General features: G+C 44.4%; 2 protein-coding genes across 3 annotated transcripts in view; both read right to left on the reverse strand.

Moving 5' to 3' along the window:
- Positions 1 to 188: 188 nt before the first annotated feature.
- Positions 189 to 11,900, reverse strand: chrna2b (cholinergic receptor, nicotinic, alpha 2b (neuronal)). Its single transcript, XM_042095060.1, has 6 exons — positions 10,196 to 11,900; positions 7,434 to 7,594; positions 5,493 to 5,537; positions 4,968 to 5,077; positions 1,994 to 3,338; positions 189 to 647 (listed from the first exon to the last, which is right to left on the reverse strand). Exons 1-6 carry the CDS (start codon positions 10,263 to 10,265, stop codon positions 522 to 524), a joined length of 1,857 nt encoding a protein of 618 aa, XP_041950994.1. The 5' UTR covers positions 10,266 to 11,900; the 3' UTR covers positions 189 to 521.
- Positions 11,901 to 12,120: 220 nt separating this feature from the next.
- The window catches only part of si:ch211-142k18.1, a 10,971-nt gene continuing 1,680 nt past the window's right edge, over positions 12,121 to 21,411 (reverse strand). Inside the window, exons 1-3 of one of the 2 annotated variants that reach the window (XM_042095061.1) lie at positions 16,976 to 17,196; positions 15,393 to 15,959; positions 12,121 to 13,620 (exon numbers count right to left, since the gene is read on the reverse strand). In XM_042095061.1, coding sequence (XP_041950995.1) covers positions 13,479 to 13,620; positions 15,393 to 15,959; positions 16,976 to 17,052 — 786 coding nt within the window. In that variant the 5' untranslated portion in view covers positions 17,053 to 17,196 and the 3' untranslated portion in view covers positions 12,121 to 13,478. Of the gene's footprint in view, positions 13,621 to 15,392; positions 15,960 to 16,975; positions 17,197 to 21,411 lie in introns of those variants that run through there. The other variant, XM_042095062.1, reaches the window with a different exon arrangement.

Here is a 21,411-nt window from a genome sequence, read left to right on the forward strand (position 1 = left end):
TAGTGAGGTGTGAGGTATCACCGTAAGCTGTAGAGGTCAAACCAGGACACACACACTTCCTCAGGTCTCACCTGTTATGAGGTTGCCAATCCAGAATGTAGACTGAGTAAGTGAAGGAGAGGGGGGGGAGGCAGAGGCTGATAACAGCCCATTTCTTTTTCACAAACCCATCGGGTGGAACAGCAGAGTACGTTTTAAAGTCTTTTTTATTTGATAGCACAAACTTGTTCAACAATAACTTTCAGTTCAATTCAGTTCAGGGATGAAGACACTGCAAACAGGGCTCTGTACCAAAATAGCACAAAATCTCAAAATACTAACTGGCCATAGAGAAGATCAGCCATGTTCTATGGGTCCTTCAGATAGAGCATCCTTCTAATTCTATGGTCCTCCTCATTTGAAACATGCACTTCAATCAGTATAAGAAGCATATCCTCTTCATGTGATTGGGCCATTTGGATGCCCATCATCTTGAGAAAAGATTGTACATCCCTGAAGTTTTTGGTCCAGCGCCCCCTGTCTTAGATCATGCCCGCAAGCCAGGGTGGTAAGAACAGTCCAATTGTTCCAAGCAAGCACACAATAATAAACATCCACAGGAAGATTCTGTCGATCACCATGGCAACATACTTCCAGTCTTCTTTCACCTGTGCAAAGATAAGAGGGTGATATGTGATATGAGTACAAATGAACAGTGAGTAGCCTACTGTGCAACTCTTCCTTAGAATGAACAAAACAAATTACTTCATTGACTTTATTCAGTGTCTAGCCTATGTTTGCCAATACGATGAACTAGTTTTCTGAAAATAAGGTTTTTGCTTTTGTTAGCAAAACATTAGATACTCAGCAATAAGAAAGTTAAATACACTAGCCTACAATTAATTGAGTTTTGTCTTATAATTAAAATGCTACCATCTCAAACAATCTCTCACATGACAACAATAATGCTGCTCCATAAGACCTTTCAAACTCTGAGTAGTTAAAGGATTTGACTGACTAAAGGAATAAAATACAGTATATTTTAACAGACTACTTAATGAGAATTAAAACCTAGTTATCAGAAAACAGACTTTCATGACATCTAAGTAAAACAGAGTCAGTCTTATTTGGATAAGCAAATAGGCTTAAAAATGGAGGGCAAATTAAACTACCTTGGGCGTTGTTTAGATTAGGGGACTAATTAGAGGGCACCTCTTTGGCACTAAAAGTCTTGGACAATGTCAACACTAGAACAAGATCCATACACCGTAAATCAAGCCTCCTTAACAGGACACGTCTAAAAACAATGTAGCCCCTAATTTAATGGCATTTTGAATATGCCATCGATTTGTGGTCCTGAGGACTGAACAAGTTCATTGTGCAAAAATGGCAGGTAGCCCAAAACAAGCTTGCACGGGTTGTTCTAGGCCTTAATTATAGGAACACATATAAGGAGGAATTAATCTGAAGAACTGCAGTGACGGCCAGGCCAAACATCTCAAACTATTGAGTCTATTTTGAAGATTATTTTAAACCCTCAATTGACCTTAGCCTCAACCACCACAGGGCTATGATAGGCAAGTCCTCTTTTATCCATTCTGGGGTAATGGAGTGGAACAAACTATGCCTAGCCATCAAAGAAATAAATAGTACAACAGGTTTCAAAGCTCAAGCTCAAGGGTCAAAGAACTGCTCCACAACAGTTTAACCATCAAGTTGCGTAATTCTGCCTATTGTTCTTACCACAACCCCATAGAATTGCTAACACCTCAGTGCTGACGACACTGTTGCCTTTTAACAACAGGGAAATAAGTATCTGACTTTATCGTTTTATCCCTGACATGGCTTTTAGTTCTTGTATTGCCGCAAGTATGCTGCTCATGTCAAATCAAAATTAAATCAAATAATTAGATCAAATAAGAAATCAAGATGTCTTATTACATTTGTCATATTTCCTCTTTCCTGAAGAAAGCCAACTATGAACCTGTCCTCTCTGTTTGGTCAAACCACTTACACTGAAGTCGGCGTCCTCTGCTCTCAGGTGGTCAGCGATGTAGTGGACCCCCTCCAGTGCCCGCTGCACGCTGGGGGACAGCAGGAACCCTCCGCTGGCCTCCGATGCTGCCTTGTCCCCTTTGTCAGGCCGCTGAGTGGAGGTAGTGCTGTTCCCCCTGACCTGCCCCTGGCCCTGCTGTCTGCCCACCAACCCCACCCCCACGTCCATCCGGCCCGGGTGGGGGTTGTTGTGTTTGGGCATGGGCGGCGGCGTGGAGCCCGGGGGCCGAGGTGACTGCGGTCGGAAGGAGAGGGAGAAGGCCGTGGAGAGTGTGCCCAGCTCCAGGTCCTCGTAGTAGCAGTGCCTGTGCGAATCGTCGCCCACTCTCCCTCCCCAGGTGGACGAGGTACTCAGGTGGGGGCCGGCGGCGGCGGCCATGGCCGACGGTAAGCCGGGCAGCCTCAGTCCGTGCCGGGCATGGGTCTGTTGAAGGTGCTGCGGCTGATGCTGATGTTGCTGATGCTGCTGGTGATGCCAGTTGCTATGGTGATGGTGGTGGAGGTCGTCGCCGTCGTCGTGGGTGTGGTGCTGCTGCTGGTGGCATTGGTGGCGCTGGTGTTGCCGCAGCAGCAGGAGGCGGCGCCGCCGACGCCCGTCCGGCGCGGGCCGCTGCATGAAGAGCCAGCGCGGGATGAGGTCCAGGAAGACGGCGTGCACCCAGTGGGGCATCTTGTGCGTGCCCGGCGAGCGGTGGTGCACGTTGAGCACGAACACGGTGATGACGATGGAGAGCGTGACGAAGATCATGGTGAAGAGCAGGTACTCGCCGATGAGCGGGATCACCAGCGACGTGGACGGGATGATCTCGGTGATGAGCAGCAGGAAGACGGTCAGCGAGAGCAGCACGGAGATGCACAGCGTAATCTTCTCGCCGCAGTCGGACGGCAGGTAGAACACCAGCACGGTCAGGCAGGAGATGAGCAGGCACGGGATGATCAGGTTGATGGTGTAGAACAGCGGCAGCCGGCGGATGATGAAGTAGTATGTGATGTCCACGTAGATCTCGTGGCAGCAGTCGTACTTCTTGGTGTTGTACGTGCCAACGGCGTTTATGATGGCCCACTCGCCGCTCTCCCAGTAGTCCTTCAGGTCCACCGTGTTCTCGATGCGCTCCAGGTCGATCTTGGCCTTGTCGTAGGTCCACGAGCCGAACTTCATCTTGCAGCTCTGCTGGTCGAAGGGGAAGAAGGTGACGTCGATGCTGCAGGAGCTCTTGTAGATGGCTGGGGGCACCCAGCGCACCTGGCCCGTGTAGAACAGGTGAGCTTTGGTCATGTGGGTCACAGCAAACTCGCCGTCAGCACTGCAGGGGACAGATGAGAGCGATGCGTTTATCAGGCTTTTGAAACATCTGACAAATTTGACCCCCCCAAGGGGTCAGATGTCAGATGCTACCTTGTCCCACTCCCCTGAGTGAAGGTAGTGGTTATATATATTATATATATTATATTATATATTATATATATATATATATATATATATATATATATATATATATATATATATATATATATATATATATATATAATATATAATTCACATTCCACAATTGTGACATTATTGACTGTTTTGAGAAAATAGCCCTAAATAAGGAGTCAGAGAAGACATAAAGGATCAATTAGCCTGTCAGGCTGTCCTCAGAAATAAACTCTTAAAAGAAAACAATGTTATAATGTAAATAAACCATTGTACCTTGGGGAGCTTGAATTATTTAAGATCTATTGTCTACAATCTGGGAAATTTTTTTTAATTTATTTTAGATCTGTCAGTGAAAACAGTCAAATAAACTATGACACATTAATTAAACATTAAATTATGAAACATTAAATGGCTCATATTCAAAAAAAGAATATTAACTCTTTAGTCTTCATGGACCAATGCTTTCCATGAAGTTAGTTCTGAGGAAGGAGTCACCAAACTTCTGGAGACATTTCACTTTAAAAAAAATCCGATACAGTGTTAAAGTGAAAACTAATGAGAACCAGATCCCAATCTCCCTGAAAACTCATCCATGAACACACACAGTGTATACCACTTTCTCACTAATCCCATCTGTCATTGCCTGGGCAGAGAGCATAATGTTAGCTAAAGCAATGATGACAGGTCTTTATCACCTAAATCTGTCTCCCGTAGCCGATTTTAATACCAGTGACTGAACGCAGTCCCCTAGAGTCTACCGAAAAATCCATCACAATCATTAGACCTCTCATCTGAACTAGCTTTGCAGAACTAATTAAAGCCTGACAGCATTTAATGATAATAAGTAGGGAACGCTTATCGCAATTAATCACGCAGGACTAAGAGCAGTTTTATTAATTAGATGTTTCAAAAAAACAGGAAGACATCCATATCTCAAGCTCCTGGAAAAAGAACATTTTAATTAATATCCACCAGCCATTTCAAAAGTTCAACATGTGTACAGTAAAAAGAAATCAAAATTACTTTTTGAAAAGGTTTACAAAACCTAGAAAAATGATGAGGAACTACCGTATGCAACTATTAGCTTCAATCAATCATCTTAAGCCATGGTCATGTCATGACAACACACACAACACATTGTGTATGTTATATCCAAAATGTACACACGCTGGATAGCCACAGTACAATAATGCAAGTTCCAGCAGTGAACACAAGATGGAACCATATTATAGGTAGTGGTTTAGTTCTGTGTTCTAAAAGCTCTTCCTCTGAGCATCGTCACAGGTGATGCACCAACTCTTTCCTCAACCAGATTTGTACAGATCTGTACAATCGTCCCTTCCAATGTTTTTTTTTAAAAGTATTTCCGAGTTTGTGGAGGAATAAATGAAAGATTGTACTGAGGTGGAGGACAACTGTGAACCTGCACACGAAACAACTGCAGTCAAAATCCCTTAACATGGATAAGAGATATCATGCAAACAGTATTGAGTAATATTTTAAAGCCACTCACTTGTTGTACAGAACAATGTCAGGTACCCAGATGAGCTCTGAAGGCACTCTGATGGACGTGACGTTGTCGTAATCGGATGGTTTCCATCTCAATTTGTAATCATTCCACTCCTGTATGAACACAACAGGACAAATGTAAAATAATGTCTAGCATTTGAACCTACGATCAGTGCAATACAAATGTACCAGGTAAGTGATCATCTTTTTTTTGCATAAAATGTCTAGAAGCAAAAGAGGGTGGTTGTTTGGCAGCTGAAGGGAGATTCCTCCTGACCTTGTCGAAGTGTTATTGAGCAAGACGCTGAACCCTAAACTGCTCCTGATGTGCAGGTAGACGCCTCACATCGCAGCCTCTGCCATTAGTGTGAGTTAATAAGTGTGAGTGTGAGTGAGAATGGGTGAATGTGAGGCATTGCCATGTAAAGCGCTTTGAGTGCTCTGTTTAGTAGAAAAGTGCTTTATCTGTCCATTTACCATTTAGCATGTGAAATCAAAGTGTGTTCTCTCATGGGAAGGACTGGCTCACCTGTTTTAGCCACACATTTGTGGTCATCATTTGGTTCTTCTCGTCCTGCAGAGGAGAAGAAATACAGAAAAAAAGAAAGAAAGAAAGAAAGAAAGAAAGTGATTTGGTGAGCTTACAAATTGCTGTTTACTGTAACAGGTTATTTGTCAAACCACACACACACACACACACACACACAGTGCGATATGATGCTGAAACGACAGAAACCCCCCCCCCTGTGCACCTCCACCAGCAAAGACAAAAAGGTTTTTAGTTTGGCACAGTGCAGTGTGAGTCGGCTCGTAAGACAGTGAGCAAGAAGATGGAAGAGAGGATGGATGAGATGAGTCAGGACGCTGGGCACCGTCCAGGAGAGTGCTCTCCGCTTCACCAAGGGTCACTGCAGCTCCTCAAGCAGCGTAAGCATCGAAACTGTAATATCCTTGATGGTTTTGAAGGAAACTCCTGATGTGTTTGCTTGAAGCACGGGAAGTGTGTGTGTGTGTGTGTGTGTGTGTGGGGGGGGGGGGGGGGGGGGGGGTAAGTCAGGCTTATCTGGAGGTGTGTATTGTTTTTCATTGATTTATAGGTTTCTTTTGTCTTAAACTCAAATGGCACCAAAAACACTAGCAAGTGATACGGACACACTTTCACTTTTTGCCCCTCAAAATGCTCACATACAGGCCTTCTCCTGGAGCTCTGAAATGTCAACATTTGGCGTCAACCCTTCTGATTAAAAATCCCTTGCTGTGGTTGTTTCAGATTTGGCTTCTGATCAGTGAAATTAAACTTCATTGGTGTGTCTCACATCTGAGTCCAAAAGCATGAGACTTCACAGGTCTAATAATAATTACACAAAGGAAGAAAAGAGGTTCACGTTCGCAAAGTCTTTCAAGGCAATCAAGTGTTTGGTATAGAAGAAAGTTTTATGTCTCTCCCGAGCCAATTTTGTGCAACTTCAATTTAGTTGTGTACCCCTTTGGCATCTTTATCCTGCAGACCAGCTGAATTCTAACAGCGCTACTGTAGGCTGTGATGCAGACAGCGGCGGTTATCTCGTCTGGTTCTAGCATACTTGTAAGCTCAGCGTCTGTGCCACGGTCATCCATGAGAAAGCAGTCGACTAAGCTCAGAAAGGCTGCGAGCGGAAGAAGTTGTTGGTGAGTCTGTGGGAGTATCTGTCGGCCACTAAAACTACCCGCTAATCCGGTTGACAACTCTCTTTTGCCTTCGCCTGAGGCGTAACACATCATACATGCACAAACAACATCAGGCCACAACACATTCATCAGCTTAACACATCATACATGCACAAACAACATCAGGCCACAACACATTCATCAGCTTAACACATCATACATGCACAAACAACATCAGGCCACAACACATTCATCAGCTTAACACATCATACATGCACAAACAACATCAGGCCACAACACATTCATCAGCTGGTTGGGGAAATTTCAGTCTTCAGTCAGAAATGTTGGATCTTTCATAGAGAGCCACATTTAATGCCAAGTGTCCTTGAATACTGTGCACTTTAAAGTCAGTAATTGCACAGCCCTACTTGGAACCATCTGCACCTGTGATGACACAGTATGCCTTTGCATTTTTCATTTCATTTTCATTTCATATTTATTATACAGGAAAGTATTAAAAGTAACAAAGTTACAGTTTAAAACGGGCCTGACTCAGTAAAAAAAATATTTCCAGCAGGTTCCTGTTCTGCAACACATATAACAAGTAACAGGGACAGGGCACATCACACATCATATTTACATACAACACAAAGCAAACATAGACATCAGACTTAGCACAGACAGTGATAGATAGAGGTCAGTGTTTGCAAATGTATGTATTGAGGAGTAGCAGTTTATAGTTTTTTGTAAATTGTGTGCTGGATTGTAATTCTCTGATATGTTGATCAGTGTGTTGGTGCTACTTCTGTGAGGATGCACTCACCACGTCGATGAGCTGGGCTATGGAGAGGCCGAACTTGACGATGACCACGTCAGACGTGTTGGGCACGGGTCTGGACCACTTGTTGTAGCCTATGAAGAGCTTCTTGAAGAGGTCGTCCTCTGCATGTGAGTGGGTCTTCTCATACGTCCATCCTATAAAAGCTGGAAGTAGAAGCAACAATCTCTGTTTCATAACTCAGCAATTTTTCTTTTATCCATTACTAACTTGATTTGTTGAAACTATGTTAATTATAGCTTATAACTTACACTTTCTACCACTGTTGTCTACTGATCACTGTTTAGCTATTCATCATGTGTTGTATAAATTCACATCATCTCGACACACATACATGCACGCACACAAACATACACACAGGACCTTTTTATACACAGATCCCTGCATCCTAACCCTGCATCCCTTAATGAAGAATCAAACTGAAGGCGAAGGGGTGGGAACATTAGCAACTATAAGCAATGCTATCATGACATTTACCACAAGATGATACTATTCTACTCTTTAGCTCTGCTGAGCAGCAACTGTATCTGAGGAGTAAAATACAGATACTGTAGGAGAATGGTGTATGCAATGTGTGTGTGTGTGTGTGTGTGGTGGTGTGCGAGTGTGAGTGTGTGTGTGTGTGGAGGGGGGGGGGGGCGGTACTAAAGCAGTGTTTTTGAAATTTCTCCCTCTGGGGCTCGTTGAAAAAGCTCTCAGTGCATTTGTAGTCACCCTTTACTGCAGACTGTCAAGGTGTTAAATAGGTTAAATAGACCATGGGCCATAATCACTAGTGAGTTAGCACTTAAGACTTGTGCACACTTTAAATGTGGAAATGTTTGCCTGTATAATATAAGTTTTAACTGCAATGGGACATTTGGGGGGATTAAAGAGATTAGAGAAATGGATTCTGAGAACATATAACAAACCATCAGACTGACCTGATGCCTGGTGAGGAAGACAGACATCCAACAGCACTCTGGCCTGTCAAAGAGTGTTACGCACTGTGCTCTTAGGAATTACTGCCTGGTCATTAATCAGGCTAAATCACTCAGCCTATGTACCAGTCATTGGGCCCATGCACGTCCAAACTCCCCTAATTAAGATGCCAAGCTCTCTATATCACTCTCACATACTTGATTTCTAGGCCTATATTAAATTTGGGAGTAAATATCATTCAACCCCAAAAATGCCCTTCCACCAAAAGGTTACCAGGCAGAAGACACGTTTTGGAAATCAACTGAGTTAATGCACTTCAACCCTGCAGGATGCATTTGTCCACAGAAAGCTCCCACTGGGCAATCCACCAGATGAGTCTTAGTAGGGACACAAGTGGTGGGATTTGCTGCGTCTCCAGCTCAGATCCCGCAGGGATTCACATTTTCATTGTTGCACACTCTATGGTCAAGCTGCCATGACTCACACTAAAGTGGTGTGAGTTGCTTTGTAGTTTGAAGATACATTTCCGGGCAAAGGAATTGTCCAAGCTGAAAAGTGGTGGTGGCTTAAATAACCTGCCTCATATTAACTTATTTATGTCTCATATTTTAGTAGATAGATAGATAGATAGATAGATAGATAGATAGATAGATAGATAGATACTTTATTGATCCCCAAGAGGAAATTCAAGGTATATTTTATATTCATTAATATTTGTATTTTTTTTTTTACCAATTTCCTTTTTTTACCAATTTCTTTCTCAGCCCTTTATCTATGATTCGAGTCTTTGAGAAAAGACATGCACCTTCCACCGGCGTTATTGCTTTATGAATAAATACTAAATCAATTATATTCTGGACACACTTGGTCTGTAAAGCTAGCCTGCTCAGCAGTATGAAGTTTTGACTAATAACTTCGGCTTGGTTGAATGAGACAACAGAAACGACGAGAAAATTGAGGTGATGTATAATTCAGAGCGCATCACGAGTTGGCCATGACATATTAAACAGCGTCTCGATTATTCGCGCACTTCAAGTGCGGGTCGGCATCTGTTCCCCGGGCTGTGAAGGACCAGTGCCGAGCAGGTGGAGGGCCTTGACAAGAGAGCTTTCAAGATGGTCAGATCAAAGGCACGCTCCAGGAGAGATGTGAGTCGCTCCGACACTCGTGCGTCTCGAACCATCGACGTCTCGGATGAGATCCCTTGCGCTCGTACCCGTGATGCCGTGCCAAAGCTCGAGGCTGCATCTGCTAGGGAGGTATAACGGCCTCGATCACATGAGCACCTGCCCTGGCCAAACTGTTAGTAAGGATTGGGTTCATTTTCTCACTGATGTCCAGAGCAGCTGCCTTCTTTGCCCCCTACACGACTTCAACTGCTGCCGGCAGAAATGATGACTGGGTGAAATCTAATGATGAAAAAGAATGGAGTACAAGAGAATGGGGATTTGCTGGAGGACTCGCATCTTGAGAGGGGAAGTGGGGAGAGTAATGCGAGGACCTCATGAGTCAGCCATTACTGACAGTTTGTGCACCTGCGGCACCCATAGGCACCTGCCCGTGTGGGCTACTGCATCAACACAACCCAAACTACCGACACACTCTGATGGTCACCATGATAACAGTGAATGGACGTAATAAATTAGAAAACGCCAGTGATGAATGTTTTATCACTTGTATAACTTTGATTGTACGTTTCCACAGGCAGTTCGCGCGAAGCACAGATATGTGATGGCATAAATAGCTAGAACTGAATGCAGAAAATGCTGAAAACTGGTAACTTACTAATTATTTGCACAAGGCGTGCTACTAAAGTATAAACTTACTTGTCTCGTAGAGGAGTAAGCAGAGTAGAGTTGTCCTCACCGAGAACAGGTAGCATTGGACGCGCTCCATTCTCTTTTCCCGGAGAACAAGTCGTGCCAGCCTTGAGGAGTTGATTTAATTACCGTATGTTCCACGTTCTCATGACATGTTTGCAGAACTACAGAGTGCGCAAAACATCGCTGTAAGGGAGATTTGATTGTGCCGTTTATGGCCACCATCTTTGTCATTGATGATACACATCATGACGTTACATAGTTCCTTTCTTTACACGTTTCTTTTATATTAATACTGAATATATATTAATATATTAATACGTATTACTATAATCTGAGAGCAATACGACCACCTGTCGAAGACTTCGAAAACGCTCTATGAGAGTCACGCGCCAGTGCTATTTCCACCACCTCCTGATTGAAGTTTGAGATAATTACGCACCTTCCGAGAATAGGAAGTCAGGGATCAAATGTATTTCCAACAACAGACAGAGTTAGCAAAGAATTCTCAGACTCGTTAAAAGGGGTTCCTACACTGCTAAAATACAAAAAACATATCCGAAGTTCACTTGTTGAGTCCATACAAGACTACTCATTATAATATATCTAAATGAAAACAAAATCGTTGGTGTAGTCCAGACTTGTGGTGCGCATCGTCCTGAAACCAAATCGCATCACTTCGGCTCAAAAGATCCCCAGAGAGCCAAGTCTAAAAGCCTGAATTATTTGACCGAGGTTAAGAAAACACCCAGTAGCATCCATGGCAATTTCAGCGGCTCAGATTGCACTGATTGAAGAGATGTGCAGGACAGGTCAGACTGCGCTGAAGTTCATTTCTGGCTGAGTGACGCCGACGACGCGCACTGTGTGGAGTCCCCTTACCGACTGTTCTCCGTTTACGCGCGCACACCGACTGGCCACTGAAGTCAAGATGTAGAGGTGGGACTTGATAATGCGTTTTCCAATCACACACAGACATAAGTTCCCCCGCCGGCCACTGCAAATGCCAGTATCAGTAGCATAAAAGATTATGTGAGAGGGATCCAGGAACGCATTTAAAATATTTTTGTATAGGTGCAGCTATTGTTACTGATTATGTAAATATTCACGACGATCTTGTTTGCTTACAACAACACTATATATATTTACAAAATACTGTCTAGCATTGTGTGCCACTCACACTATTGAAGTATAGAAAGATGGAAAGAGTTCATTTGATTTAGTTTATGTGCTATTACAACGTAGAGCAGGTAGAGGGCAGAATAGCTGAATAAATGTTACCCTGAAATGATGAGTGGAATATGATTTCCATAAAAAGAGAATATTAATTGGATCATGCACACATGCACACACACAGAGAGAGAGAGGGAGAGAGAGAGAACACATTAAAAGCATGAACTTTAATGTATATATTTTAATATTCTCGTCACTTTTTTATATGCTTCAGTCCCTTTTCAGCATCCCCCAGTAGACTGGCCACCAGTCAATATGTAGTGTGTTTTCTCATAACTGATTACCCCCCAAGTCTTTGTACAGGGCATCACTTATGCACACCCAAAGCCCATACTCTTGTCATGTGATCTCTGTCCTTTAAACAACTGTTGTATTATACAAACACATATGTGAATACACACATTGCATGTACACACACACAGGCGCGCCTGCAGGTGTACGTCCGTACGCACTGTGCGTACCATCACTCAACAACGAGAGAAAATTTACCTTGTGTGTGTGTATATTCACACCATATTGGCCTACCATACCTTTCCAACTATGCACAGTATCCCATTAGTTGCATGCCATCAGGCTATTTACAATTTTCTATTAAGTAAAGTTAGTGAACACTTATCAAAATTAACGCGCGCACATGAGCAGGAGAGAATACGCACGCAGGCACGCATAGGCTACTTGTTTTCTTTTACTCGGCTTTCTATATGGTTATCAGCACACAATGTTGAGCTAATTCACTAACTCAATACTCATCATGGATATCACAAGTTTAAACAACGAAAACAGAAAGGATGGAGGCAGCGAAGCTAAAGGAGCTATTCAAGATGGGCAAGAACAAGGTTGGCTAAGCAATTGGTGTGCTTGTCAGAACGACTGCATTACAGCTGTTTAAAGCCAGACGTTACAGTAGCTATAACACAACTAAAGGTAGCTTTAGCCTGTATAGGGATGTATAAAGTTGCCCAAATGAATAGGTAATTGTAGACGCTGTTGTTGCATTATTGCATGTGGATGTTGTTATGCTATGTATGTACGAACCTAAAGGAAAAATACTGTCCACGCATGAACGTTTTTTTTTTTCGGGGGGGGGGGGGGGGTGATGGGTGTGCGTACCATAGCATTAATTCCCGTAGGCGCCCCTGCACACACACACACACACACACACACACACACACACACACAAGCAGGCATTTTTTATTAGCACTCTGGAGTCTGTTATTCACTGGTTCCACTTTCTGTCTGTGTACACCAGCCCCCTCTTTCTGTCTAATCTCCATGTGCACCCTTTCACCAGAGCTCTCTGTCACACACACACACTCTCTCTCTCTCTCTTTCACTCACTCACTCACTCACTCACTCACTCACACACACACACATACACACACACACACACACACAGACACACACACACACACACACACACACACACACACACACACACACACACACATACACACACGGTACACTGACTGTACTCTGAACTAGCTTCTTCTGTCAGTCTGATCTCCATGTGCGCCCTTGTACCAGAGCAGACCTCAACAATTACAGTGCTGCCGTAAAGTAGGACTGCCAAGATAAGCTTCACAGAACTCTGACAATTCCAGGCCTTCCTCTAAATGTAATCTGAACAGAGAGTGAAAGGAAAACTCACTGAGTTCAATGCTTTGTGTGATTTTTGGGGGTTGATTCACGATATGATTAAGTGTTTGAAATGAGAAAAAAAGAAATGGCAGTTGTTTCTTTTTCCTTTTGGTTTTCCCCTCCACCAGTGCTCCGTCAACTGAAACTGGAGAGATGCCTAAACCACTACTTACTTATGCGCCAGCCATCGCCATAGAGAATATAACACAGCAACATTTCTAATGTCTTACATGTCCAAGGAAACCGCAGAGATAGTATTTTCTAGTAACATAAGAAAGGGATTAGAGGCATGTGTGTGTGTGTCTGTACAGTATGTGTGTGTGTGGAGGTCTTTTTATATTGCCGCTATTTGTGCCACATGGGCACCCATCCCTGGCGAACGGATCAGTAGCAGAGCATCCCTCTCTGTGTGTGGGTATCAGTGGCGGGGGGGTTGGAGGCTCTTCCTCAGCTGCTGGGTGAGGGAGGCGTGCAGGGCCTTGGAGGTGCTCTCCAGCCGCCCGGCTATGTCCGACGCAGCGCGCAGCATGTCTTCAAAGGCCAAGGACTCCTCTTTGATTCTGTCAGATGGTCAGGGGGAGACACGAAGCAGACGCGACATCAGAGACGGCAAGAACAGAGAAGTGGGTGAAGAGAAAGAAAGAGAGACAGAAAGAGAAAGAGCAAGAGGAGGAGGAGGAGGAGGAGGAAGAGAGTGAGCTTGACACCACCAAGTGCTCTTTTTAAATTAGGGGCCTACAAGGGGCACTGTGCAACCCCCCCATTCCCCCCGCCCCCTCCCACACACACACACACACACACACACACACACACACACACACACCACGCCATCGACCACGTGGGTAATGGAAAACTCCAGGCTCCCAAGGGAGTCATGGCAAATTTGTAACAATTGCTTTAGAGGCACACATTTATTCACATACTGAAACAATCCTTTATCAAAGGGGACCAACTTTTCCACAAACCACGCATTTATAAAATGGTATTTAAATTGTAGATGACCCAAACACAATTAAGCATGTTTGCGTTCTCCACTGGATAAATATTCTCATGCTATGTCAGTCTACTTGCTGAATAAATAAAGATGCCAAATGCCGCATGGCCTGTTTAATTTAGAACTTAATTCATGACTGATATTGTGGAGACCCCCCTTCCCCCCTCCCCCTATTACCCAATCACATTTCATTCATTTTGTAAGCAGTTAGGTTTGCTGTAAAAGCTGAATGGGGAATCTGGCGGGGAGACCTGTAGAGACCTGTTCCATTTCTAATACAGTTTATTACACTATTTAAAGAAATGGTTCATATAGTTACTGTTTCCATTATGATCCGGCTGTAAAAGTCAGCAAATGAAGACATTAAACTAAAGCTTATCTTAATTAAAATAACAGTGCATTTGACTATACTGTTTCGTCATGTTTACTGTTTTCTATTGGTTCTTGGGTTTAGGTATTAATCTTTTCAAGAGTATTTCCTTTTTCTGGAAAAAAAATGATCATCTCATCTCATAATATCATCTTAATCCTACTGAATCATAAGCCCCACCCCCAAAATAGGTCTAGTAACTGTCAGAGGGCAGCTGTGGCCTGCTGGTTAGGGCTTCAGGCTTGAAACCGAGGGGTTACTGGTTCGATCCCCGACCAGTAGGAAAAATGTGGGTGGGGGAAGTGGTTGAGCACTGCTCTCCCATGGCCACATCCACGGCTGAAGTGCAAGGCACCTAACCCCTCACTGCTCCCCAAGCCCCACTGTAGCAGGCGGCTCATTGCTCTGGGTTAGTGTGTGCTTCACCTCACTGTGTGTTTCAATAATTCACGGATGAATGCAGAGAACAAATTTCCCTCACTAGATCAAAAGAGTATCTATACTTATACTTATCATCCACTATACAGAGTTATCCGTTCTCACAAATAAAACCAAACAATAACCTATGGCTGTAGCAGATAAAGTTACCCCTGCAATGATACACTTCCCTTTTGTTTTTTGACATAGATTAATACGCCCTTTTCATCATTAATAATTATGAATACAGTTCGAAATGTGATATTATAAAAAGTAAATACCTAAAGTGTACCTATAGATTGTTTAGGTCCTAAACAAATATACCTTAAAATGGCAAACAAGGGGGGAGCTGTACCACTCCTGTGCTACACAGGGATCCAGGAACCCACTACACATCTCTCTCTCTCTTCCCTCTCTTCTCTCTCTTCTTTCTCTCTCTCTTTCTCTATCTCCTCTATATATCCTGTTATCAATACCCTTATCTAATAAAGACAAAAAAAAAAGAATACAGCTTCTCCATACAAACTCCATTGCCTTGTGGTAAGACTCACTTCTGAATGCCGGCCAGTGCCTCCTGGCTTTCCCCCTCCAGCTGCGTGCGCAGCTCCTCTGCGGTCTTGTCCACTACGCCGCTGCAGCTGCTGTGGTCCTCGCGGATGCCGCCGATGTTCTCCTCGATGACGTCCTGGTAGCGCTGCTCGCCCATCTCGGCGCCCACGTACTGCACCAGGTTCTCCACCACCGCCTGGTTGCCATGCTGGATGGCCTTCAGGTAGGCCACCTCGTCACGGTAGGCCTTCATCTGCCGCGCCCACACCGCGCTGGTGTGGAAGTTCACCGTGCACGCGTCCTCGGCGAGCTTTCCCTCCTCCTCGTCCAGCACGAAGGCCTCGAAAAATGGGGGAGGCCAGCCGGCGTCACTGCCACTCCGGACAGGGTCGTCGCCGACTTCCCGTGAGGTCGCGGGTTTCGCGGTGGTGTTGCTGGTGAACACCAGCTTTGGCCTCTCCTCCTCGACCCCTGACCCCCACTCGGCGTCACCGCTCTGAGCGCGGACGGACGTCAGCAGGAGGGCACAGATCAGGGCACCACGGGTCCACTGCAGCCACATCTTGACCCTGCGGACAGGAAGCCAGGCATAGAGAGGAAGGGAATGACCTTGTGACCTTTTCCTTTCTTAGCAAGTGATCAGTGAGGTCCCTGGAGATGACTGAGAGGCACTGGGAATGTTTTTCCCAGACAGGCAGCAGCACATGCTCAGCTCAGGTGGATCTGGTTTAGGTCTGGTTGAGATTAGGCCCAGGTCTGGCCCTAGTCTGGCATATGCCATGTCCTCTGAATAAAAGATTTATGGGTCTCCTTGACATGAAGGAGGCCATGTAAGCTCTTTCCCAGACAGTCATCAGGCTCTGGCACAGACCTGGCCTGGATCTGGCTCACATCTGGCGATCGCACCACTGCCTGGGAAACTACTCAACAAGCCTACCTCATCTCCAGGAGACACATATATCATATCACTTCACTTACACAACTGACTGGCTATGGACCAGATCACCCACAGGTCACAAGTGATGACGAGGTCATTTTAGTTTTATTCCAGGTCTAGGCCTCTTCGGCTCGGACTGACAGATGAAAATAGCCCAATCAGCTCAAACTGGCACATTCACAGTGGTTAGTCTGTTGATCAATGAGTTCTCTCCCTATCAAATAAATAAATAGAATCACAGGCAGATCTGTCACAGAGTTCTCCGATATCTGAGCTAGCTCATTGCTCGCTCCTGCCAGCGCCTACTGTATGCCAGACATAATTGTGGGCCTGTGGTTCCAAGCCGTGACTCATCTTGAACACTGAAATTGTTCACTAAACGATTTTTTGATTTGCCATTCCAAGGCTGCCCTAACAGTCCATTAGATAAGTATGGTGTGAATTTGCAACGCGGAACAAAACTTCGGCCAATTTGCAATCATTAATCCTGCTTTGCCAAAAATACACAGATACATGAGCTGCAGATGAAACACACACACACACACACACACACACGCACGCACGCACACACACGCACACACACGCACACACAAACACAGCAGCTGTAGTTCACTGCTTTGTTTCTCCCTAGTCAGAATTCCAACCCACCGCTGTAAACACACTTCAAGTTCTTCTTCTAACAAGGCTATAATGAGGTCCTTTGTGGAGAAACCCCAAGCAGACATGCAGACATCATTTCCTCTGCCCTTATCTAGCTGCTAGCTCTCCCTCTGGATGACGCACACACGCACGCAGTTATCTGTCTCTGACTTCCTTTCGTCTGCACATTGCAGGTATCTACTCAAAGCTGGCGTAAGGGCTTTGTTGGCCCCTCAAGTTTGACATCCCTGGCTGGAGTTTCTGTGTTCTGGTCGGAGAAAGGGGGCGGCTCCAACTGCTTTGGAGATGATCTCACCCGATGACAGACACAAAGGCTGTATTCAGTCAGCTCCTCGACTGAACCGCGCTCTGCTCAGCATGCCGCTGTCTGTTTTTCAACACTGAAACTCATCCCATGTTTTTCTCCACAGAAACTATTCCTGTGTCCTTTTTTTCACCACAGAAATGAGACTCCCCCTGCGCTGTGGTTTGGTATGTGTGTGTGTGTGGTGTGTGTGTGTGTGTGTGTGTGTGTGTGTGTGTGTGGTGGCGACAGGTCATAGATGAAGGCAGACGTAGGGTGTTTGGACAGATACGTTTGGCTTGTTGTGATGTATGATGACTGAAATTGAGGGCCTTAGAGGCCAATATGGGGTCCAGAGAGGGAGGACATGTTATGGCATGATGTGGTATGTAAACAGCAAATGAGTAAAAATGAGGTGTGGAATGTATGGCTGGATGCATGTATAAAAAGTTTGTGTTTAAAGTTAAATGATGGCAGAGAACATCCACCCTAGTGACAGCAAAAGCTTGGACAGCATATACAGTACAGTGTGTTTTAGTTAAAAACATGTATTTCTTTATGAGATTTTCCTTTTTCTCAAAATAAATTAGCTTCCCTTCAAGGTTGGATTTTTCCTAATTTTTTTCATTGTGAGATTACAATAAATCACCAACAGATTGTTTTTTATACCGGTTTTTAGTCAACTTTAGCAGAGGTGCCAATAATTCTGGAGGGTACTGTATGTCCAATATAACGTCATGCCCCTCTGCTATGTAGATATAAAGCTGAAATAGGTCAACATGTTGCAGCAAATGAAATGGAGGCCAAGTGGTGTGTTTGCACACATAGCCTACTGTATTTCACTAGTCTATTGCCAGATGACAATGAACTGTGACACTGTGGAATATTCTTAGCCCTGCTCTGGCCTGAAAGAGGGCCTGATTCATTTCATCCTTTCCGATCCATAAAGGCAGATCATGTTCACACACTATCTATTGCCAGATAACCCGACTGAGCAAAGCCATCTTTAATCTGATTAGATCCATTCTACGGTGTGTACGTGTGTGTGTGTGTGTGTGTGTGTGTGTGTGTGTGTGTGTGTGTGTGTGTGTGTGTGTGTGTTGTGTTTGTGTTTGTGTGTGTGTTTTGTGGTGTGGTGTGGTGTGGTGTGGTGTGGTGTAGTGGTGTGGTAGGAAGAGAGTTCAGCAGTGTAGGAAGAGGCACATGGAGTGTTCATAAGATGATTATAACCTGTTGTGTATTTCTGGAGAACATATAATTTAAAATATTTTTGTGTAAACGTGTGAAAATATTTTAGCTGTTAGATGGTTACCCTTAGTCCAACATCCATGTTTGTTCACTGAGAACTACCCCCTCAGATAATTTGTATGCATTTGCTAAAGTTTACAGTGAACTCACCATGAACAAATACACAGTTTGAAAACATTCATGAACGCTTGCTTTTGTTTACTATTTTAAACACACCCCTTTTTCAGGTTCCACATCTGTCTCTGCTGTCTGTGATCTGTCTGTGCTACTTGACTCGAAGGGGGGTTTCAAGGCCATTGAGGGTCCCCCAGAGAATGCATTATGTTGTGTCATGGTCATTTTAGGGACATCTGGTAGACTTAAACAATCCAGAGGTAGTGAGCCTGTGGATGTCCGTTTAGTCTATTCCAGACTAGTAGCAGACCGTGGGCTGAATCCAGCCTTGAACTTGTGTGATTTAGTGCCAGGGCGGTTGCACTCGTCTCAGTGTTGAGATGTATACTAACTGAATCGGAGGGTCTCCAAGGCCATCTGGGGGTCCGTGGTGAGCGGAGTGTGTTATATGTGTGTTGCGCTGTGCTGTGGTGGTACGTATGGGGAGTTTTCAGTGTCTGGGAGAGTTTTGGGGGGAAAAGCTGACAAAGAACAGCTGTTTGTTTAGTTGGACACACATGATTGATGACCCCCCCCCCCCACACACACACACACACACCCACACACACACACACCAAAACACCACCACCAATACAAGCTTACCCCCCCCCACCCCCCACCACACACACACACACATACTTCAACCCCTCAGCCCCAGAATCCCAAGCTCAGTTTTCAGCTGTGGCCCTGACCGCTGTAGCATAGAGAAAGCCCATCTGCTTGGACAATCTCTGCTGATGCTTTCAACAAAAGGCGGATTTTCAGGGGGCATTATTGCTCCAGGAACGTAGATCAAACAAATAATGGCTGGTTCATGGGTGTGTGTGTGTGTGTGTGTGTGTGGGGGGGGGGGGGGGGGGGGGGAGGTTGACAACAGGGTTTTCAGGAAATATGGTTTGCTGACAGACAACGTCAAACATTATCTAAGATCCAGCTTGAAATGCCTTCAGATATATCTTTTGGACTCCTTTTTGTAAAGTGTTCACTCGCAAATCCCATTATTCTGCTATTTATTACTTAAGATGAATGGCTCTCTCTTAGGCTTGCTATTACCAGCTGCTCTATCAGTTATGCTTGGGGGAGGTTGACTTGGCAATGGCACTGAGATACTTTGCCAAAGTTGGCATTACATTTAAACATTAATATTGTATTAGGCCTCTGATTTACAAAGCTGTTGTACCTCATCATCAATAAAGGTGTCTCGAGTGCTTTCTGAAGGCACAATAAATCAGGCCGGCATGAACACAGTTCAGAGACAGAAGCCGTGGTGGTGTGAAGAAGAAAGCTGACAGGAGAATGTTGAATAATGAAAAAGGTGGAGTGTGCTTAGTACAGTGTCTGACAGATTCAGATGCTGAGAGCGTATGCAGTGTCACTCACTCATTTTACTCACACACACTCTCACTCCCTCATTCACACACACACACACACACACTCACACACAGACACACACACACTCATACACACTCTCACACAGACAGACACAGACACACTCAACTCTTTCGTTATCTCTCTCTCTCACACACATACTGTACACACACACACACACACACACACACACACACACACACACACACACACATACATACTGTACATACATACAAACACACCAACCCATCCACACACACACATCCACTCACACACTCACACTCCCTCATGGTATTCCATCTTCACCACAGATCGGTTCACCACTCTCTGTCTGGATATGTGTTTGTAATGTGATCTGCGTCGGTGAGCAAGAGGACCACCGTTTTCCACTGTTCTGAGCCCTTCTGGGTTTTGTGGCGAGAGCGAAAGAATGTACATCAGAAAAAAAAGTCTACTTTTATCAACTACACTTAGTTCAGCTCTGTAAAACTGAGATGAAGTCTGCTGTCTCTCTGAACACTTAGCACTGGAAATCGTCCAGCTTTTTGTGAGAGCTGGCTAAACTGCTGAATGTCAAATGTTCAACTTGGCACTGGAGGACATGTCCTTTTAGGGCCATAGTCATCCATATACACACACTATTCAGTAAGTAACATGTATGTTTATACATATAACAATAAGTAACAACAAGTTTGCTTATTGTATATATAAATAGAATATATTTATGCATAGTGCACAATCCTACATAACCATAACACACAATTCATGGTGAACGTCAATGACTATCATTGGGCTGATCACTTTAAGTTTATTTAAGTACAGTGTCCTGTTGTTACATTGTAATGAGGGCTTTTGCTATTAGCGTTGTCTTGATAGAGCCTTGATAGAGCCATGCCCCTGTTGTGGTGGACTCGCTACAAAAGCTTTCTGCTGTCGGCCACTCTCTCTCCCCTCATCTCTTGGTTCTGATTAGCAGAAACGGTGACCTCACATGCTTCCTAGAGGTCAAGGGAGCACAAAGTAAACAGTGTCCGCTACATGGCTGATAGGCTTGTTTATTGATGCAGATTTGCTTGTCTTGACGGTTGACCAATGACTGTCCTCTGCACGTAGGTGTGAGAGTGCCTCATTATGAAGAGTCATGCCTCTGAAACATTTGGCTGACTGAGTAATTAAGTTGTTTGTGTTTATTCTAGTGAATGTTCTAGCCCTGCTCATTAATCCAGCTTCATGTTTGTTCTTTTATGTAATCCTGGAGAAAAAAAATGTTCAGTAAATATCATCAACCAGGACTAATAGAAATATTATTTGACGTGAATTAACTACCTCTTGTCTGGACCTCTCTCTCTCTCTCTCTCTCTCTCTCTCTCTC

The sequence above is a fragment of the Alosa sapidissima genome, chromosome 6 (assembly GCF_018492685.1).
Source record: "Alosa sapidissima isolate fAloSap1 chromosome 6, fAloSap1.pri, whole genome shotgun sequence".
NCBI lineage: Eukaryota > Metazoa > Chordata > Actinopteri > Clupeiformes > Clupeidae > Alosa > Alosa sapidissima.